This window comes from Cherax quadricarinatus, chromosome 78, assembly GCF_038502225.1.
Source record: "Cherax quadricarinatus isolate ZL_2023a chromosome 78, ASM3850222v1, whole genome shotgun sequence".
In the NCBI taxonomy this organism is placed as follows: domain Eukaryota; kingdom Metazoa; phylum Arthropoda; class Malacostraca; order Decapoda; family Parastacidae; genus Cherax; species Cherax quadricarinatus.
This window is the reverse complement of record NC_091369.1, coordinates 13353563-13371270: the sequence shown is the minus strand read 5'-3', so window position 1 is coordinate 13371270 and position 17708 is coordinate 13353563. Positions and strand designations below refer to the sequence as shown.

Genomic DNA, 17708 nt, shown 5'->3' with positions numbered 1-17708 from the left:
CTACTATTATCTATTATTATCTTTACTATTATTATCTACTATTATCTATTATTATCTTTACTATTATTATCTACTATTATCTATTGTTATCTATTATTATTATTATAATTATCTTTATTATTACCTATTATTATTTTTATAATTATTATTTTTTAATATTGGTATACAAATTACACCAGTGGATGGATAAGAGACACATGTGTTAATTTGGTATATTTAATGATGAGACGTTTCGCCTGTTCTGTAGGTTTCTTCAGTCGATATAGACAGTAGAAGTTTGGAGATGTAGATAAGAGGTGATCTGTCCCTCGAACTTTCTTCTTCCGGCTCAGGGACTGATCACCTTATATTTACATCTCCACGATTTCTACAGTCTCTGTATTTCGACTGAAAAAGCCTGCTGGGTGGGCGAAACGTTTCGTCAATAAAGATTCCAAAATATGTTACATGTGGCTATCTGAATTTTTACTACATTCCTGGAGAAATGCTAAGCCTCCTAGGATAATACAGATTCAGTGGGTTTGATCCTAGGAACGGAAGGGCAGCTCCATTTCCCTGAATGAAGAGCTCTTCAGAAGCATCCATTAACCCTCGCTGAACGTTGACTCACCTAAAAATTCGTTACTTCCTTGAACACTAGTTAAATATAGTTACGGTATATACCTTGGTGTTAGATACCTACAAATTGGTTTAAAAAGACACGTGAGCAAACACTAGGACATATTAGAAAACGTTTCGGTCCTGGGAACGAAACGTTTGCTCACGTATCTTCCTAAACCAGATAGTATAATTACGAAGACTCTTTAAGACAGTCAGCTTAGGGAGGTTAAACTATTTTATATTACACAAATTTTAACAACGTTTGGTTGCTAAGTTGCATTTGGTGCAAAATTATCAAATATAAATATAAAAAATAATGACTAGGTTATTTATTTTTTTAGTCGAGTACTCTTCAATAGATCCATATTTTTTTTAATTGTAAATAAATAAGAAATCTTTGTTAGTTACTCGCGGCCTTATGTTTCTTCAGGTCTGATGCTCCTTTTTCTTCTTCGTGGCCTGATAAAATGTTTCCTCAGGTCTGATACTCCTTTCCCTTCCTCGTGGCCTGATAAGAGGTTACCTCAGGTCTGATACTCCTTTCCCTTCCTCGTGGCCTGATAAGATGTTACCTCAGGTCTGATGCTCCTTTCCCTTCCTCGTGGCCTGATAAAATGTTTCCTCAGGTCTGATACTCCTTTCCCTTCCTCGTGGCCTGATAAGATGTTACCTCAGGTCTGATACTCCTTTTCCTTCCTCGTGGCCTGATAAGAGGTTACCTCAGGTCTGATACTCCTTTCCCTTCCTCGTGGCCTGATAAGAGGTTACCTCAGGTCTGATGCTCCTTTCCCTTCCTCGTGGCCTGATAAGATGTTTCCTCAGGTCTGATACTCCTTTTTTTCTGATATTCTTTGCCCTTCCAGTTTTTGTGTTGATGTGGATGGCAGGATCCACGAAGACGGGGATGAATGGGAGATACCAGGAAACAACTGCGTTCATAAGCAGTGTAACAACAGCAGAGTAAATATGGTAAGACTGGAGTGTCCCCCGTCACCTGAGAAGAACTGCAAAAAAGTGGTGATGGCTGGGATATGTTGTCCTCAGTGGGACTGTCAGTAAGTATCATAGATAGTGATGGCTGGGATATGTTGTCCTCAGTGGGACTGTCAGTATCACAGGTGGTGATGGCTGGGATATGCTGTCCTCAGTGGGACTGTCAATATCACAGGTGGTGATGGTTGGGATATGTTGTCCTCAGTGGGACTGTCAGTATCACAGGTGGTGATGGCTGGGATATGTTGTCCTCAGTGGGGCTGTCAGTATCACAGGTGATGATAGCTGGGATATGTTGTCCTCAGTGGGACTGTCAGTATCACAGGTGATGATGGCTGGGATATGTTGTCCTCAGTGGGACTGTCAGTATCACAGGTGATGATAGCTGGGATATGTTGTCCTCAGTGGGACTGTCAGTATCACAGGTGATGATAGCTGGGATATGTTGTCCTCAGTGGGACTGTCAGTATCACAGGTGATGATGGCTGGGATATGTTGTCCTCAGTGGGACTGTCAGTATCACAGGTGATGATGGCTGGGATATGTTGTCCTCAGTGGGACTGTCAATATCACAAGTGGTGATGGCTGGGATATGTTGTCCTCAGTGGGACTGTCAGTATCACAGGTGGTGATGGCTGGGATATGTTGTCCTCAGTGGAACTGTCAGTATCACAAGTGATGATAGCTGGGATATGTTGTCCTCAGTGGGACTGTCAATATCACAGGTGATGATAGCTGGGATATGTTGTCCTCAGTGGAGCTGTCAGTATCACAGGTGGTGATGGCTGGGATATGTTGTCCTCAGTGGGACTGTCAGTATCACAGGTGATGATGGCTGGGATATGTTGTCCTCAGTGGGACTGTCAGTATCACAGGTGATGATGGCTGGGATATGTTGTCCTCAGTGGGACTGTCAGTATCACAGGTGGTGATGGCTGGGATATGTTGTCCTCAGTGGGACTGTTAGTATCACAGGTGATGTTAGCTGGGATATGTTGTCCTCAGTGGGGCTGTCAGTATCACAGGTGGTGATGGCTGGGATATGTTGTCCTCAGTGGGACTGTCAGTATCACAGGTGGTGATGGCTGGGTTATGTTGTCCTCAGTGGGACTGTCAGTATCACAGGTGATGATGGCTGGGATATGTTGTCCTCAGTGGGGCTGTCAGTATCATGGATCACTTGGCTTGGGATTATTCTGCTGAAGCTCTCATTACCCTCCTGTCTTGAGCTTCATCGTACTAGCAAAGCACAAATAAAAACAATAGAAAAAGTCAGGTCGCTGTGAAATCTGAGAGTGGTATCCCATATATTCGACAACCCTGGTACCCTGTACCTCAATTATCCATGAGTGGTATTCCCTACATCCGATAATCCAAGTCGCCTCACCGTTTCATAAAGCCCTGTAGCTGGAGCTCAACTGGCTCAGACACTGTGCAGGTGTACATATATCCTCAAGACTCCATGAGTAGACCTAAAAAAAATTATCTACAGAGATTTAGTGAATTACGTTTAAAAATATGAAGTGTAGTCTTAAGGCGGTATTATATTAAGTTTAAATTTTCACTTTCCTATATAAGTAAATGAAGAATATTATGAATGAAATTATTTGCAAAAATACTGAGATTAAAATTTAGTAACATATTTCCTTCAAAAATGAAGATTCTGTTTTTAATTTAAACAGTTGCCATTAATTTTAAAAGATCAAGGCAAACAAAATCTCTGAAAAGAGTGTATTGGTTCGTTTATAAGAGATATTAACCAAAAAATTTCCTGTCAATATATATATATATATATATAAATATATACATATATATATATATATATAAATATATATATATATATAGATATATAGAAATATAAATATATATATATATATATATATATATATATATATATATATATATATATATATATATATATATACATATATTATTAATTAATAAGCAAATGTGAGACTATTTTCCTCCTCAACAGTGATGTTACAGTATCAACTACAATAACGATAGAGCCAACTACAATACCACTACAGCCAACTACAATACCACTACAGCCAACTACAATACCACTACAGCCAACTACAATACCACTACAGCCTTCAGTAACACCAATACAAACTTCACTACAAAGAATAGGTAAACCACACAGGTAAGTAAATTCATTCATGTCACAATTTTCTTTGAATTTCACTTCCTTCAATTTGTCAGCGGTTTAGGAATGTGCATGTATTACTATCTGAAGTAAAAGGACACAAGTGCAACTAATGTGTCATTTTATTGTGGCAACGTTTCGCTCTCCAGGAGCTTTGTCAAGCCATTACAAACAATACATGGACACAGAGGGTATATAATGGCTTGACAAAGCTCCTGGAGAGCGAAACGTTGCCACAATAAAATGTCACATTAGTTGCACTTGTGTCCTTTTACTTCACATATTGTCGGTAATTCTACCAACTTTATTACATGTATTACTATTGTTGTCAGTGTGATGTTAACATTTCATGCCATTTTCTGTGTCTCGTTTACAATGCTATATAAAATCATCACATGTTACCAGCATATACTGTATTTTCTCGACGGATAAACTTGATGATAAAGTTTTTGTATCCGAGATACAACTTCCTGAATGACTCTCTGAATGAGTCCTTGATTGACTCTCTGACTGACTCCTTGAGTGACTCAATGACACCTTGAGTGACTTCGGTATTCGTTGTTACCTTAGATAGTACGCTACAGGGTGACCCCTGTCTGCAAAATCTTCACTAATTTATGCATTATGTGTGCTGTGTAGGGACACCATCATCCTCTGTTCTTCTCATCTGGAAATTGTGTTGTTCCTTGGGGTTCAGTCCTTCGGTAAGCAACATTATCTTTATCTCATTTTCCATTGGCTGCTGTATATATTTGTACAATTTTCTCATTTTGTCTATGCATATACTGATAAAGCCACTGGGTGGCGAAACGTCTACAAGAATAGATACCCAAAAGCTGCACAAGTGTCTTATAATCTTGTCGGTACTGAATACCATTGATATAGTGGTGAGTTGTGTGCTGATCTGCTCATGTATTCACTGGCCAAGTTTTCAGTTCACAAGTTTTACTTCGTAGCTACTAGCCTTGTGGATCACTGGCTTCCCTGATTCTCCAGTTGATACCACCATCCGGCGGTCTGTGGTGTAGCCGTTTATTTGTCTTGGGGCAAGAGAGCACCCGAGGGCAGACACCCTTTTAGTCAGGTAATGTTTTTTTGCGTGTACTCCACCAACCCTGGGGTCGTTAGTGCATTTACTGCCTTCGTTTGTTGGCTTCGTGATGGATGGCTCTTTAGAGGTGACTCTTTTATTAAATTTACAAGTATTGTATCACTTAATAATTTACCCGGCCACAGTTTATCCTTGACCATGTCTCCAGAATCTCCGTACACACAACAGCAATTTGCAAATGTTCTTCTGTACTCGGCGAAATGTCTCTCGCATAGTAATCAAAACAACTCAGAATATTTCAGACGATGTTCATGACCATCTCATTATAATCCTAAGATGATTCCTTCTCCGATGAGTTCCAGTTCCTTCACATGGCATTTATGGATCCCACACATAAACAAAATGTTTGATCAGCCTAGTGAGCCTGAGAACATTCCGTACTCTTCACACTTTTCGCCGAAATGCTCACCTTAATCCATGTTGTGTGACTTGTCCTTCCTTGTACGTTTTACGATATTCCAGCGGAGGAACATGCGAAAGGGGGAACAAAGAAAAAGAGAACACTGCAGCAGGTCTATTGGCCCATACTAGGAAGGTCTTTCTCAAACCCAAACCCACTAAATAAATAATGTGTTCAGAGAGTTGCAGCTATCACCACTGGCGACATATGAGCAATGGCGCCAATCTTACGATTGCCAGTCGAAAGCTCGCTTTAAGAATCTATGCAGGAGGCGAATCTCCGACTGCAGCAAAGCTGTCACCAACACCTCAAGATTAGTGTGTATCTATCCCTTTCTCCTGTGTATAATATTCTTCTCAAAGTTTTCTCTTTATATCCTCTACTTCACGAAATAAGAAAAACTCTGTATCTTGTAAAAGCTTGTTCATTGGTCTAATGCCTCTTTGTACACTCCAGTTTTTGTGTGGATGTGGACGGTAAGATCCACGAAGACGGGGACGAGTGGGAGATACCAGGAAACAACTGTGTCCATAAGCAGTGTCATAACAGCCAAGTGCATATTATGTGCCTGGAATGTCCCCCGTCGCCTGGGAAGAGCTGCAAGCAGATGATGATCCCAGGACAGTGTTGTCCTGTGTGGAATTGTTTGTAAGTTCTTAGTTTCTTGACCTGGGAGTCTGTTTTTCCTAGTGCTTTTATTTAGCTTGTTTGTTTGATTCGTCAGGAACTGCGTCCTGACATTAATCTCAATAATAAGATAACCTGCTTGAGGATCTCGAAGGGGATGTCGATCTAATTCAGCTGTTCTGTGGCCGTGATCATGGTCTTGCTATAGTTCCAGTGCGTTCCACGTCAAAACATTACATGTTCACCAGTAAACTGAGGCCCTCAGCCCCCAATCGTTTTATTTAGCTTCCCTATTGAACTGCCACTTGCTAGCAAAGCACACCGGGTCACCAGCTACAAAGCCCGGGCCGATATTATACAGGAGAATCAAACTGGAACTACCAAGGCACAAATTAAACATGTATGGTGGAGAATCTAGGACGACCGTATTACTGGAAACGGAGATCCAACTACCATGGATAATTTGAAAGGTTTTTTTGATGTCTGTCTCGACCCCTGAAAATGTTTACAACATATCAGCGAAATGTCTATACAAGATTCGCTAAGAAAAAAAAGCTGAGCATCGATGGAAGTGTGCTACCATAATAATAATAATAAAAATAATAATAATAATAATAAAAATAATAATAATAAAAATAATAATAATAATAATAATAATAATAATAATAATAATAATAATAATAATAATAATAATAATAATACACATGAAAAGCTTGTTCTGGAGGTTCCAGAAACCGCTGACAGTAATGGCAGACAGCTCTTAAAGACGTCATCCAGGGTTTTGTGTCTCACTATGCCAGTAATAACAATAAAACAATAATAAACAAACATGAGTTATCGTGAATAAACAAACACTGTAAACAAACACAAAATGGAATTCATTTGCATGTTTAATTTTCTCCTCAATCATTTTTTCCTCGGCAGAAACGCGTTACCAACCACTACAACGGCACGAAAACCAGTTATAATGCAACCGGTTCCTGCAATAACGAAAATACAAACTACAATGCCGCTTTTGCCGACTGAACCTTCCGGGTGAGCAAATACAATCATGTCTAGATTTTCTTTGAATTTCGTTTTCATTAAATTTTGCTTTGAAATTCGCTTTTATTAACTGAGCAATGTGTACCAGTGGCAGGTTAAGGTCACTTGTGTACCAGTGGCAGGTTAAGGTCACTTGTGTACCAGTGGCAGGTTAAGGTCACTTGTGTACCAGTGGCAGGTTAAGGTCACTTGTGTACCAGTGGCAGGTTAAGGTCACCTGTGTACCAGTGGCAGGTTAAGGTCACTTGTGTACCAGTGGCAGGTTAAGGTCACTTGTGTACCAGTGGCAGGTTAAGGTCACCTGTGTACCAGTGGCAGGTTAAGGTCACTTGTGTACCAGTGGCAGGTTAAGGTCACTTGTGTACCAGTGGCAGGTTAAGGTCACTTGTGTACCAGTGGCAGGTTAAGGTCACTTGTGTACCAGTGGCAGGTTAAGGTCACTTGTGTACCAGTGGCAGGTTAAGGTCACCTGTGTACCAGTGGCAGGTTAAGGTCACTTGTGTACCAGTGGCAGGTTAAGGTCACTTGTGTACCAGTGGCAGGTTAAGGTCACTTGTGTACCAGTGGCAGGTTAAGGTCACTTGTGTACCAGTGGCAGGTTAAGGTCACTTGTGTACCAGTGGCAGGTTAAGGTCACTTGTGTACCAGTGGCAGGTTAAGGTCACTTGTGTACCAGTGGCAGGTTAAGGTCACTTGTGTACCAGTGGCAGGTTAAGGTCACTTGTGTACCAGTGGCAGGTTAAGGTCACCTGTGTACCAGTGGCAGGTTAAGGTCACTTGTGTACCAGTGGCAGGTTAAGGTCACTTGTGTACCAGTGGCAGGTTAAGGTCACTTGTGTACCAGTGGCAGGTTAAGGTCACTGCTGTACCAGTTTCAGGTTAAGAACACTTGTGTACCAGTAGCAGGTTAAGATCACAAGTGTACCAGTGTCAGGTTAAGATCACAGGTGTACCAGTGGCAGGTTAAGATCACTTGTGTACCAGTGTCAGGTTAAGATCACAGGTGTACCAGTGGCAGGTTAAGATCACAGGTGTACCAGTGTCAGGTTAAGATCACAGGTGTACCAGTGTCAGGTTAAGATCACAGGTGTACCAGTGTCAGGTTAAGATCACTTGTGTACCAGTGTCAGGTTAAGATCACAGGTGTACCAGTGTCAGGTTAAGATCACAGGTGTACCAGTGTCAGGTTAAGATCACAGGTGTACCAGTGTCAGGTTAAGATCACAGGTGTACCAGTAGCAGGTTAAGATCACAGGTGTACCAGTGGCAGGTTAAGATCACTTGTGTACCAGTGTCAGGTTAAGATCACAGGTGTACCAGTGTCAGGTTAAGATCACAGGTGTACCAGTGTCAGGTTAAGATCACAGGTGTACCTGTGGCAGGTTACGATCACTGGTTCAGGTATATAAATGCCTCTCACTGTGCTTGGTGCACCATTAATGTTTTATTTTTTTCGTCTCATTTATATATAACTTAACTTTACTACCAGAGTTCACGATATTTTTCATTTAGTAAATATTCTCGACGGATAAGCTGGGTTTGACTTACAGTAATATATCTTTTGTGGGACTTAATCCCATGGCTGACCAGCCAGCGATGGCTTTAATTACAGCGTATGTCTTATGTTTTATATGCACCATATCCTTCCTCATTTTTGTATTATTTTAGATAGATGTATAAAGCTCATGGAGAGCGAAACGTTGCCATATTAAAAATGTCAAATTAGTTGCATCTGTGTCCATTTACCTAACATACTGCGTAGGCTCTTTGAATATTGCAGACCCATCAGTGTTGGTCTAATGGATCAGTGAATATGACAGTGGTATACAATACCGACAGGTTGATAAGTAAGACATATGTGCGATAGTTAGGTACCTTTATTCTGAAACGTTTCGCCTACACAGTAGGCTTCTTCAGTACTCGACTGAAGAAGCCTACTATGTAGGCAAAAAGTTTCGGAATAAAGTTACCTAACTGTTGCACATGTGTCTTACTTATCTAATAAATTAGGCTGAGGATATATTCGACTAAGGTAATTTGAGTATAGGACCGTCCTGTCTACCAGCGACCACGCAGAATTTACCTCCGACGTCGTCACGGCTCTAACACCCTTACTTTATCTTCCCTCCTCGCTGACGGCCCCGCCTTGGTCATAGAATCATTCTTTGACTTTTTGACAATAACAGATTTATTATACAAACTTTGACTATACTTCCTTTAGCCCTTTTGTATCTCCATCTCTCTTTATTCTGTGTTTAATTTTCTCAACTTTTCATAATCTTATTCTGTGCTCGGCTACAGAAGCCAAAGAACATTGCTACCACTCGAACTTTCAATGCGAGAAAAGTAATTTCGTTTGAACCTTGATAAATATTGATTAGAGATTCTTGGCAATCATCAATCTAGTCAGAAAAGAATTCGTCATGTTCTAATCTTTCACTTTCTTTGCCTTCCAGTTTTTGTGTGGATGTGGATGGTAAGATCTACGAAGACGGGTACGAGTGGGAGATACCTGGAGACAACTGCGTCCATAAGCAGTGTCATAACAGCCAAGTGTATTTTGTGTGTCTGGAATGTCCACCGTCGCCTGGAAAAAACTGCAAGCAGGTGGCGAGGCCTGGAATATGTTGTCCTGAGTGGGACTGTCAGTAAGTATTGCGAGTCACTTGACTATACTATGGTTATAACTATAGCCTTAATTATTAAAGGGGTGGAAGGGTAGGCCAGTGGAAGGCCTCGGTCAGATGACCAAAAGCTCCAGTGGCGAGTCATCATATGACTAAGACCCGCGTCAGGAAATACTTGTCCTGTTTCCTGACACGCCTTACCTAACCTAACCTAAGGATAATGTTGCTAGAACTTTAAATTATTTAGCTATTGTTTTCAACTCGTACTTGCTAAGAATATATATATATAAATTTAATTTTCCTGAAGAAATACAAAATTGAGTTTCGAAGGCCAAATTGAGTAACTACTTGTGGAATATTTTCCTTGTGTTGTCTTACGAAATCGTAATAACACAATATCAAACAAATCAGGGAACGGGGGGGAGAAGGCAAGTGATTCTTAAAACTCACAGGGCAGTGCGTTAACCACTGTGCCAGCTGGCTCTAATAAAATTCATCCTACTAGGTATATTTCTATACACCATAGGGAGGTTAGCATGGGCCACCACTGTGACCACAAATACGTGAATTTACAGTTTTTCGCTCCCTTACCGCCTCGATTCCTTGGAAAACACTTCCATACTGACTCTTCAGCATAAACAATGTCCTTCTTCACTGATCAATCTTAACGTCATACATATCATTTTGATACCCATGTACGACATTTTTTACCTAATTATATTTACAAGAAGAGATTCTTGTTTTGTGGCGAAAACAAACGCAAATTAATTTAAAAACTAGGCATTTGAACATTCTGGTGCTAAGACTGGAAGTCGACCTGGAATCTACCTGCAGGTCGTTCCGGGGGTCAACGTCCCCGCGGTCCAGTCCTTGGCCAAGCCTCCCGGTGGATCAGAGCCTGATCACCCAGGCTGTTACCGCTGGCCGTACTCAATCCAACATACGAAACACAGCTCGTTGGGTGAGCCAGTGATTTTAGGTATCTGTCCAGTTCCCTCTTCAAGACAGTCAGGAGTCTGGCAGTTCCAGTGGCTAACGCGACAGTCTGGAGTTTTGAGACTGATCGCGAGTTCAAACCCCGCCCGTGGTATGGTTTGTCGTAAATTTCTCGTTGATATGCCTATAATAATTATCAATTATCATGAATACGTGGAGACAGAAACGCAAAACATTAATTAATTTGTATATTTCGGTCCCTTTCTGGGGTTTTAGAGCGATCATGTGTTCAGTCATGTGTTCAGTCATGTGTTCAGTCATGTGTTCAGTCATGTGTTCAGTCATGTGTTCAGTCATGTGTTCAGTCACGTGTTCAGTCATGTGTTCAGTCATGTGTTCAGTCATGTGTTCAGTCACGTGTTCAGTCACGTGTTCAGTCACGTGTTCAGTCACGTGTTCAGTCATGTGTTCAGTCATGTGTTCAGTCATGTGTTCAGTCACGTGTTCAGTCACGTGTTCAGTCACGTGTTTAGTCACGTGTTCAGTCACGTGGTCAGTCACGTGTTCAGTCACGTGTTCAATCAGCTGATGGTCTTGTATCTCTATGTCTACGTTAAGCTGCCGACCATCCACAGAAGTGTGTTATCTACGCGGGTTAACAATAGCTAACCACGTGGTCTGTTCAGTGTTAGGAATAGTTAACTACCCATTGGGCATTTAAGAAAGGCAAAAATTTTTCCAAAAGAGAGAGAGAGAGAGAGAGAGAGAGAGAGAGAGAGCTATTACATCAACAAGGTCCTGCACTGGCTGGCGTAAGTGACGTCTGTCATCTCGTAATATGCAAACGTGATTACCTCCCATCCCCCGAGCGATGCATGACCCATTATTGCTTAGCGCTTCCTCGTAAATACAATAAAAACAATAATAATAATAATAATAATAAAAATAGTAATAATAATAATATTATAATAATTTTTACAATAATGATAATTATTATAATAATTATTATTATAATAATAAAATAATTATAATAATTACAATAATACAAGCAAATGTGTATGAGCGTCTTTCATTAATAACGCATTCATAAGGTATTTATTCCTGCTGACATTATCTTGTACCTGTATTTGTCAACACAGTAACCTGTAATCTCATACACCAGCTTCGGATTATGACATTCAGAAGGTTAACACGTTAATTAATTACCAAGGATTAGGTGTGGGCAGCATGCTTGTGATGGCCCACAATCCTAGATGAACCTACGCTGTGTTTTAAAATAATGGACCCAATTTCAAAGCAGTATATACCGAAATTGGGTTCATCGGTTTGAAACATGTACATTAGAGGGTCCTAAGGGACTTCTATGTTACATGTTTTTATATATATATATATATATATATATATATATATATATATATATATATATATATATATATATATATATATATATATATATATATATATTATATATACAATATATATTGTGTGTGTGTGTGTGTGTGTGTGTGTGTGTGTGTGTGTGTGTGTGTGTGTGTATGTGTGTGTGTGTGTGTGTGTGTGTGTGTGTGTGTGTGAGTGTGTGTGTGCCGAATAGGTAAAATTGGTCAGCAATATATATATATATATATATATATATATATATATATATATATATATATATATATATATATATATATATATATATATATATATATCCTGTTTTCTGACGAATCTTATGTGACTAGCAGTCACCTCACAACAATTTGGGGTCGTGGTCTCCCTGCATTTATAATCGCGTAATTAGTTATAAATTATGGGTGTTTCAATGCACCAAGACAATGTACTTAGGATCAACCATACCCCCGGCCGGGATTGAACCCGCGGTCATAGAGTCTCAAAACTCCAGCCCGTCGCGTTAGCCACTAGACCAGCTAGCCACAATAAGATTCATCCAACTAGGTATATTTCTACACCATAGGAAGGTTAGCACAGGCACCTCTGTGACCACAAATGCAAGTTTTTACAGACGAATCTCCAGCTAGCTGGAGATTCGTCTGTAAAAACTTGCATTTGTGGTCACAGTGGTGCCTGTGCTAACCTTCCTATGGTGTAGAAATATACCTAGTTGGATGAATCTTATTGTGGCTAGCTGGTCTAGTGGCTAACGCGACGGGCTGGAGTTTTGAGACTCTATGACCGCGGGTTCAATCCCGGCCGGGGGTATGGTTTATTTGCAATCGTGTCATTACGATTTCTTAAGTCAGTTACTTAGGATCCTCATGATGGCGTTCAGGTTTGTCCTAGATCATTGTCAAGTCACGACTGGGGCGAGAAATGTAGAGAAGACCCGTAGACAATACATTACGGGTTAGGGAAGAAGGGAGTGAAAGTAGTAGTAGTAGCAATAGCAAAAATAGTAGTAGTGGTAGAAGAAGTATTGATGGTAGTGAATGTAGATTTAGTGGTAGTAGTAGTCGTAGTAATAAAGGTAGCATCGATGGCAGTAGCAGTAATGAGATAGTAGCAGCAATAATAGTGTTAGTAGTAATAGTTGTAGAAGTAACTGTAAATATTGTAGTAGTAGTAGTAATAGTAGGAGTGAAAGAATTTGCAGTAGTAGGTTTAATGGTAATAACACCTCACCATAAGTGTTATTACAATGCAAACATTGTATTCACCGCGGTCTCAATAACAAGAAGATACTGATGGCAATTCCAGTTCCAGTTTGATTCGCTGACGTATTAATCCCAGCCCTGGTTTTGTCCACCAGGTGACCCGACGTGGGGAAAATAATTGTTTTCTATTAACAATACAAACGATGACTACATTAACTTCAATACTATACTAACAAAGACTACACTAACTACAATATTTACGAAGACTACACTAACTTCAGTACAAACGAAGACTAGACTAACTTCAGTACTATATTAACAAAGACTACACTAACTACAATACTAACGAAGATTACACTAACTTCAATACAATCGAAGACTATAGATAAATGGTTCAGAGAACCGAAAAGTTGATCAATTAGACACATACACAACACTTGGGTATCTTTGTATAAGACTAATGAAGCCACAGAGTGACTTAATTAGTCCTATACAAAGAAGGGAGCTACTTGGGATCATGTGTGAGAGAGTTTTAGATTAACATTGTGAAATAGCTTCCCTACAGCAGGCTTTGTTTTGTAACAGAAACATCTATGCATCACACCTTGTCAAATGGTGATTTGGTGTGCCACAAAGTGTTATTAGCACTCGGAATTTTGTGATTGATGATAATGGTAATGAGATTTGTAGCGGATATAGAGTGTTGTTGTTCATAGATTAGTCAATAGCGTTTAACTCTGTTAATAGAGAGGAATATGAAATGATCATAATCATAGCAATGATTTTTAAAAGGGGGTGGAGGGGTAAGCCAGTGGAAGGCCTCGGTCAGATGACCAAAAGCTCCAGCTACGGGTTATCATATGACTTAGACCCCCGTCAGGAAACACTTGTCCCGTTTCCTGACAAATCTTACCTAACCTGACTTCTGTTCATAGAGATATTGTTTGGATATTCATAGGGAAGCGCTAAACCCATGGATATCATAATGACTTGGGAAAGGTAAGTATGTTTGATACAAGGAAGTGTAGCTCCAATTCCCTGCATGAAGAGCCCTTCACTAGTAACAATGTGTTAAGAGAGATAACCTGTGTTCCGGATTAGATAAATATGAAGAATTAGACACTATTGTGGAAACGTTTCGCCAAGTGGCTTCCTCAGTCTGGTACAGAGAGGAATGGTGGAAGATGAGGAGTTTGAGGTAATCAGTCCTTCAGACTTGAGTCGATGAGTTTCCAAAATGTTGCAAAAATCTTCAACTTGTCGCTTTTCTAAATAATTTACATCATAAATATCGTTTCTCTGTAGGTGTGGCGAGAGGACTATGTACTCTCTATGCCTTGAGTTCGAATTAATGACAAACGAAAGAACTGACTAGTGATGAGTTGAAGACAGAGTTGGCAAACATTGTTCATCCACCTATATTTTGTGCGAGAAACACTTAGTGGAATATTGATCTTGCAGTCTATGGCTGCTGGCGTGATAATGAGCCCTGGAATATATCAGTCTCTTGCCATATTATCTCTCTCTCTCTCTCTCTCTCTCTCTCTCTCTCTCTCTCTCTCTCTCTCTCTCTCTCTCTCTCTCTCTCTCTCTCCCTTTCTCTCTCGCTCTTCTTGCCGAATAAGACAAGCGAAAATTTGCGTATGCAATAATTTCGCAAAAATCATTCTGAGCCTAACGATAAAAATGTATTTCATTGTGTTTATTATTAAATTGGTGTAAACTTACCTAAAATGTATTTAGATGGATTAGGCTAAATTAAATTGCGTTTGTTATAATAAGGTTAGATTAATTTTCTAATTTTTTTTGGGCAAAAAATTATTAATTTTTACAATAACATAAATAAAACAAACATATTATATATATTTTAGAAAGGTCTTACTTTTGAATGAGTTCTTGCTAATTCAAGTGCTTTCGTGATTTTTTACATTATCAAGGACCTTGGAATTTCACTTTTTTCAGTAGTTGTTTTACCTATTGTGATATCACCTGTTTACTGTGATATTATTATTATTATTATTATTATTATTATTATTATTATTATTATTATTATTATTATTATTATTATTTTAAATTATTATTATTTTAAATTATTATTATTTTAAATTATTATTATTATTATTATTATTATTATTATTATTATTATTATTATTATTAAGGTTATGTTTCACCCGCAACACAAAAATATTTGGATGCCCAGCACGCATGTGAAGGTCAGTTTTCGGTATCTTTTGGTAGCTGGTCACAAATTACCGTCTCTACCGCGTTCTCATTTTCTCTTCACCCGGTAAAACTCTCGACGGCTCTTGATCCAGAAAATTTGCCTTATCCTCCCTTTGCCTGCATCGAACCTGAGAGCTGTAACCCCAGCGGGATTAGCATTTCCTCACCACTCTCCAGACTTCATTAAATTAAAAAAAAATACATATTTTGATTATTCTAACCACGAACGAGTGGTATTGATCAATAACAACACTGCGACTAGCCAAGGAGTCAAACCCATGCTGCTTGGACCCGCCTCATGGTGAGCGAAGGACAGATGACGCTCTAGTCCACGGGACCACACAATTCAAATATATTTTGTGAAATGATTTCGTTCTGTATCTTTGTAACATGTGAGTGTATATCAGCCTCTACGTGGTATTTCATACGAATATCTATGAGGTACTGAGATATGTAAAGAGTAAGACACCTGTGCACAAATTGAGTATTTTTAAATGTTGATTGAAATGCTACCACGCCTGCTGCCTCTGCGTCTCGCCTACCGAAACTTTTCATTCAACAGTAAAGAGACCCAGTTGTTGCACATATGTCTTATTCTTCAACTTGTCGATAGTTTATATTATTTTCATCGTACTGTGATATTTGACGAGGTGACGCTTGTGTCATGGGACAGATCCCACGACCGAAACTTTATTTCAGTAAATCCCTCGGTACCACACGTGTGACTACACACCAACCTTTAGTGCGCGTTGTATTCTGCTATAATAAAAGCAACAAACAGAAAATTAACAAAAAAATGTGTGTTATTATGTATGATTATATTCCTTAAAAACTGTCAGACAGCGTGAATTTGCTAAATGAGTTTGTTTTAGTAGTGGCATATTCGTCAGGAAGCAAGTGTCCCCTGCCACGGGCTGGTGTCAGGTAATGAGTTGATCAATAGTTCAATATCTGTTGTCCGTCCCAACCTAGCAAGGTTTAAGAGCTCGGTATGGCGTAAACTGTTAGGGGCCCCTATAAACCTCAACAGGAAACAAGGTTTTAACACCCCTTTCAAAACAACAGAGGATCACTACACGGTACTGGACCCTTCGATAAATTATTACTACTCTACAGGTACCCTAAAAACAGTTTTTTTGTATGTTGCGACTGCATCTCCTTCTTCAACAGAGACACGTTGGTGCAAAGGTTGAAAGGCAATCCACTGCTGCAGACAGTACCACTGACTACGACAGTACCACTGACTACGACAGTACCACAGCAGCCTGGGTAAGCCAGTACATTCTTGCCCAAGTTTTATTTAAATTTTTCTTGTAGGGTTTTTTGTGTCAAGGAATTGTAGCTGCCTACATATTCTCCAGGCGGTGAGTGACCCATATGAGTTTAGCACTCCCCATTTTTATTTCACTATTACTCCTACTTAAAATAATAATACTAGTGCTACTACCACTACTACTACTATAACTACTACTAATGCTGCTACCACTACTACTACTACTATTATTACTACTTCTACTTCTACTACTACTACTACTACTACTACTACTACTATTACTACTACTGCTACTACTACTATTAATAATAATAATAATAATAACTATAATAATAATTACAGCAATAATAATAATCCACTTTTCGTTATCGCTAACAAAGTACAGTTAGGTAGTGTCTGTTTCACACTGAGCAGACGGAGTATCGAACGCCAAACTCTGCGCTAAATGACCCTCACGGGCTCAGCGTTTCCCAGAATACGGTAATATTCATAACTGACTGCTGCCAATTTCGGCTCAGTGGTCGAGCTTTACAGGGAGAGAGTGTGAGACAGTGAATAGACTTGCCTCACCTTACCTTTCTGTAGTGAACTTAAAGGTCAGGTCAGTTTAGAGAATGCAGTTTGGTAAGGATGTCATTCAGATTTGCATTTGGCCATAGGTATACGGCACATCAACAATATTTCTCATCCTCACGGCGAATTATCAATATTTCTCATTCCCACAGCACATCATCAGTATTTCTCATCTTTACAGCACTTCATCAATATTTCTCATCATCATGGCATTATCGGAAAAGATATCTTTCATTATGACTTAAGAAATCATAATGACACGATTGCAAATAAACCATACCCCCGGCCGGGATTGAACCCGCGGTCATAGAGTCTCAAAACTCCAGCCCGTCGCGTTAGGGCTGGAGTTTTGAGACACTCTGACCGCGGGTTCAATCCCGGCCGGGGGTATGGTTTATATCTTTCAACTTTTCGCTTTCCAAAAAATTTCGACGAATACGACACATGTGCAACACCTGGGTATTTTTACTGCCGCAAAGTATCGCCTGCACAGCAGGCTTCTTCAGTCGCATACACAGGCCACCCTTATACTGCAGACAGTGGAAGGAATGGATAGGT

General features: G+C 39.6%; 1 protein-coding gene across 6 annotated transcripts in view; it reads left to right on the top strand.

Annotated features, from left to right (window-relative positions):
* LOC128701637 (kielin/chordin-like protein) overlaps positions 1-17708 on the top strand; it is a 38785-nt gene that overhangs the window by 15689 nt on the left and 5388 nt on the right. For 5 of the 6 annotated variants that reach the window (XM_070101734.1, XM_070101735.1, XM_070101733.1 and 2 more), the window contains 6 exons: positions 1464-1655; positions 3569-3739; positions 5710-5901; positions 6805-6915; positions 9381-9572; positions 16475-16573. In XM_070101734.1, coding sequence (XP_069957835.1) covers positions 1464-1655; positions 3569-3739; positions 5710-5901; positions 6805-6915; positions 9381-9572; positions 16475-16573 — 957 coding nt within the window. Of the gene's footprint in view, positions 1-1463; positions 1656-2218; positions 2260-3568; positions 3740-5709; positions 5902-6804; positions 6916-9380; positions 9573-16474; positions 16574-17708 lie in introns of all 6 variants that reach the window. The other variant, XM_070101731.1, reaches the window with a different exon arrangement.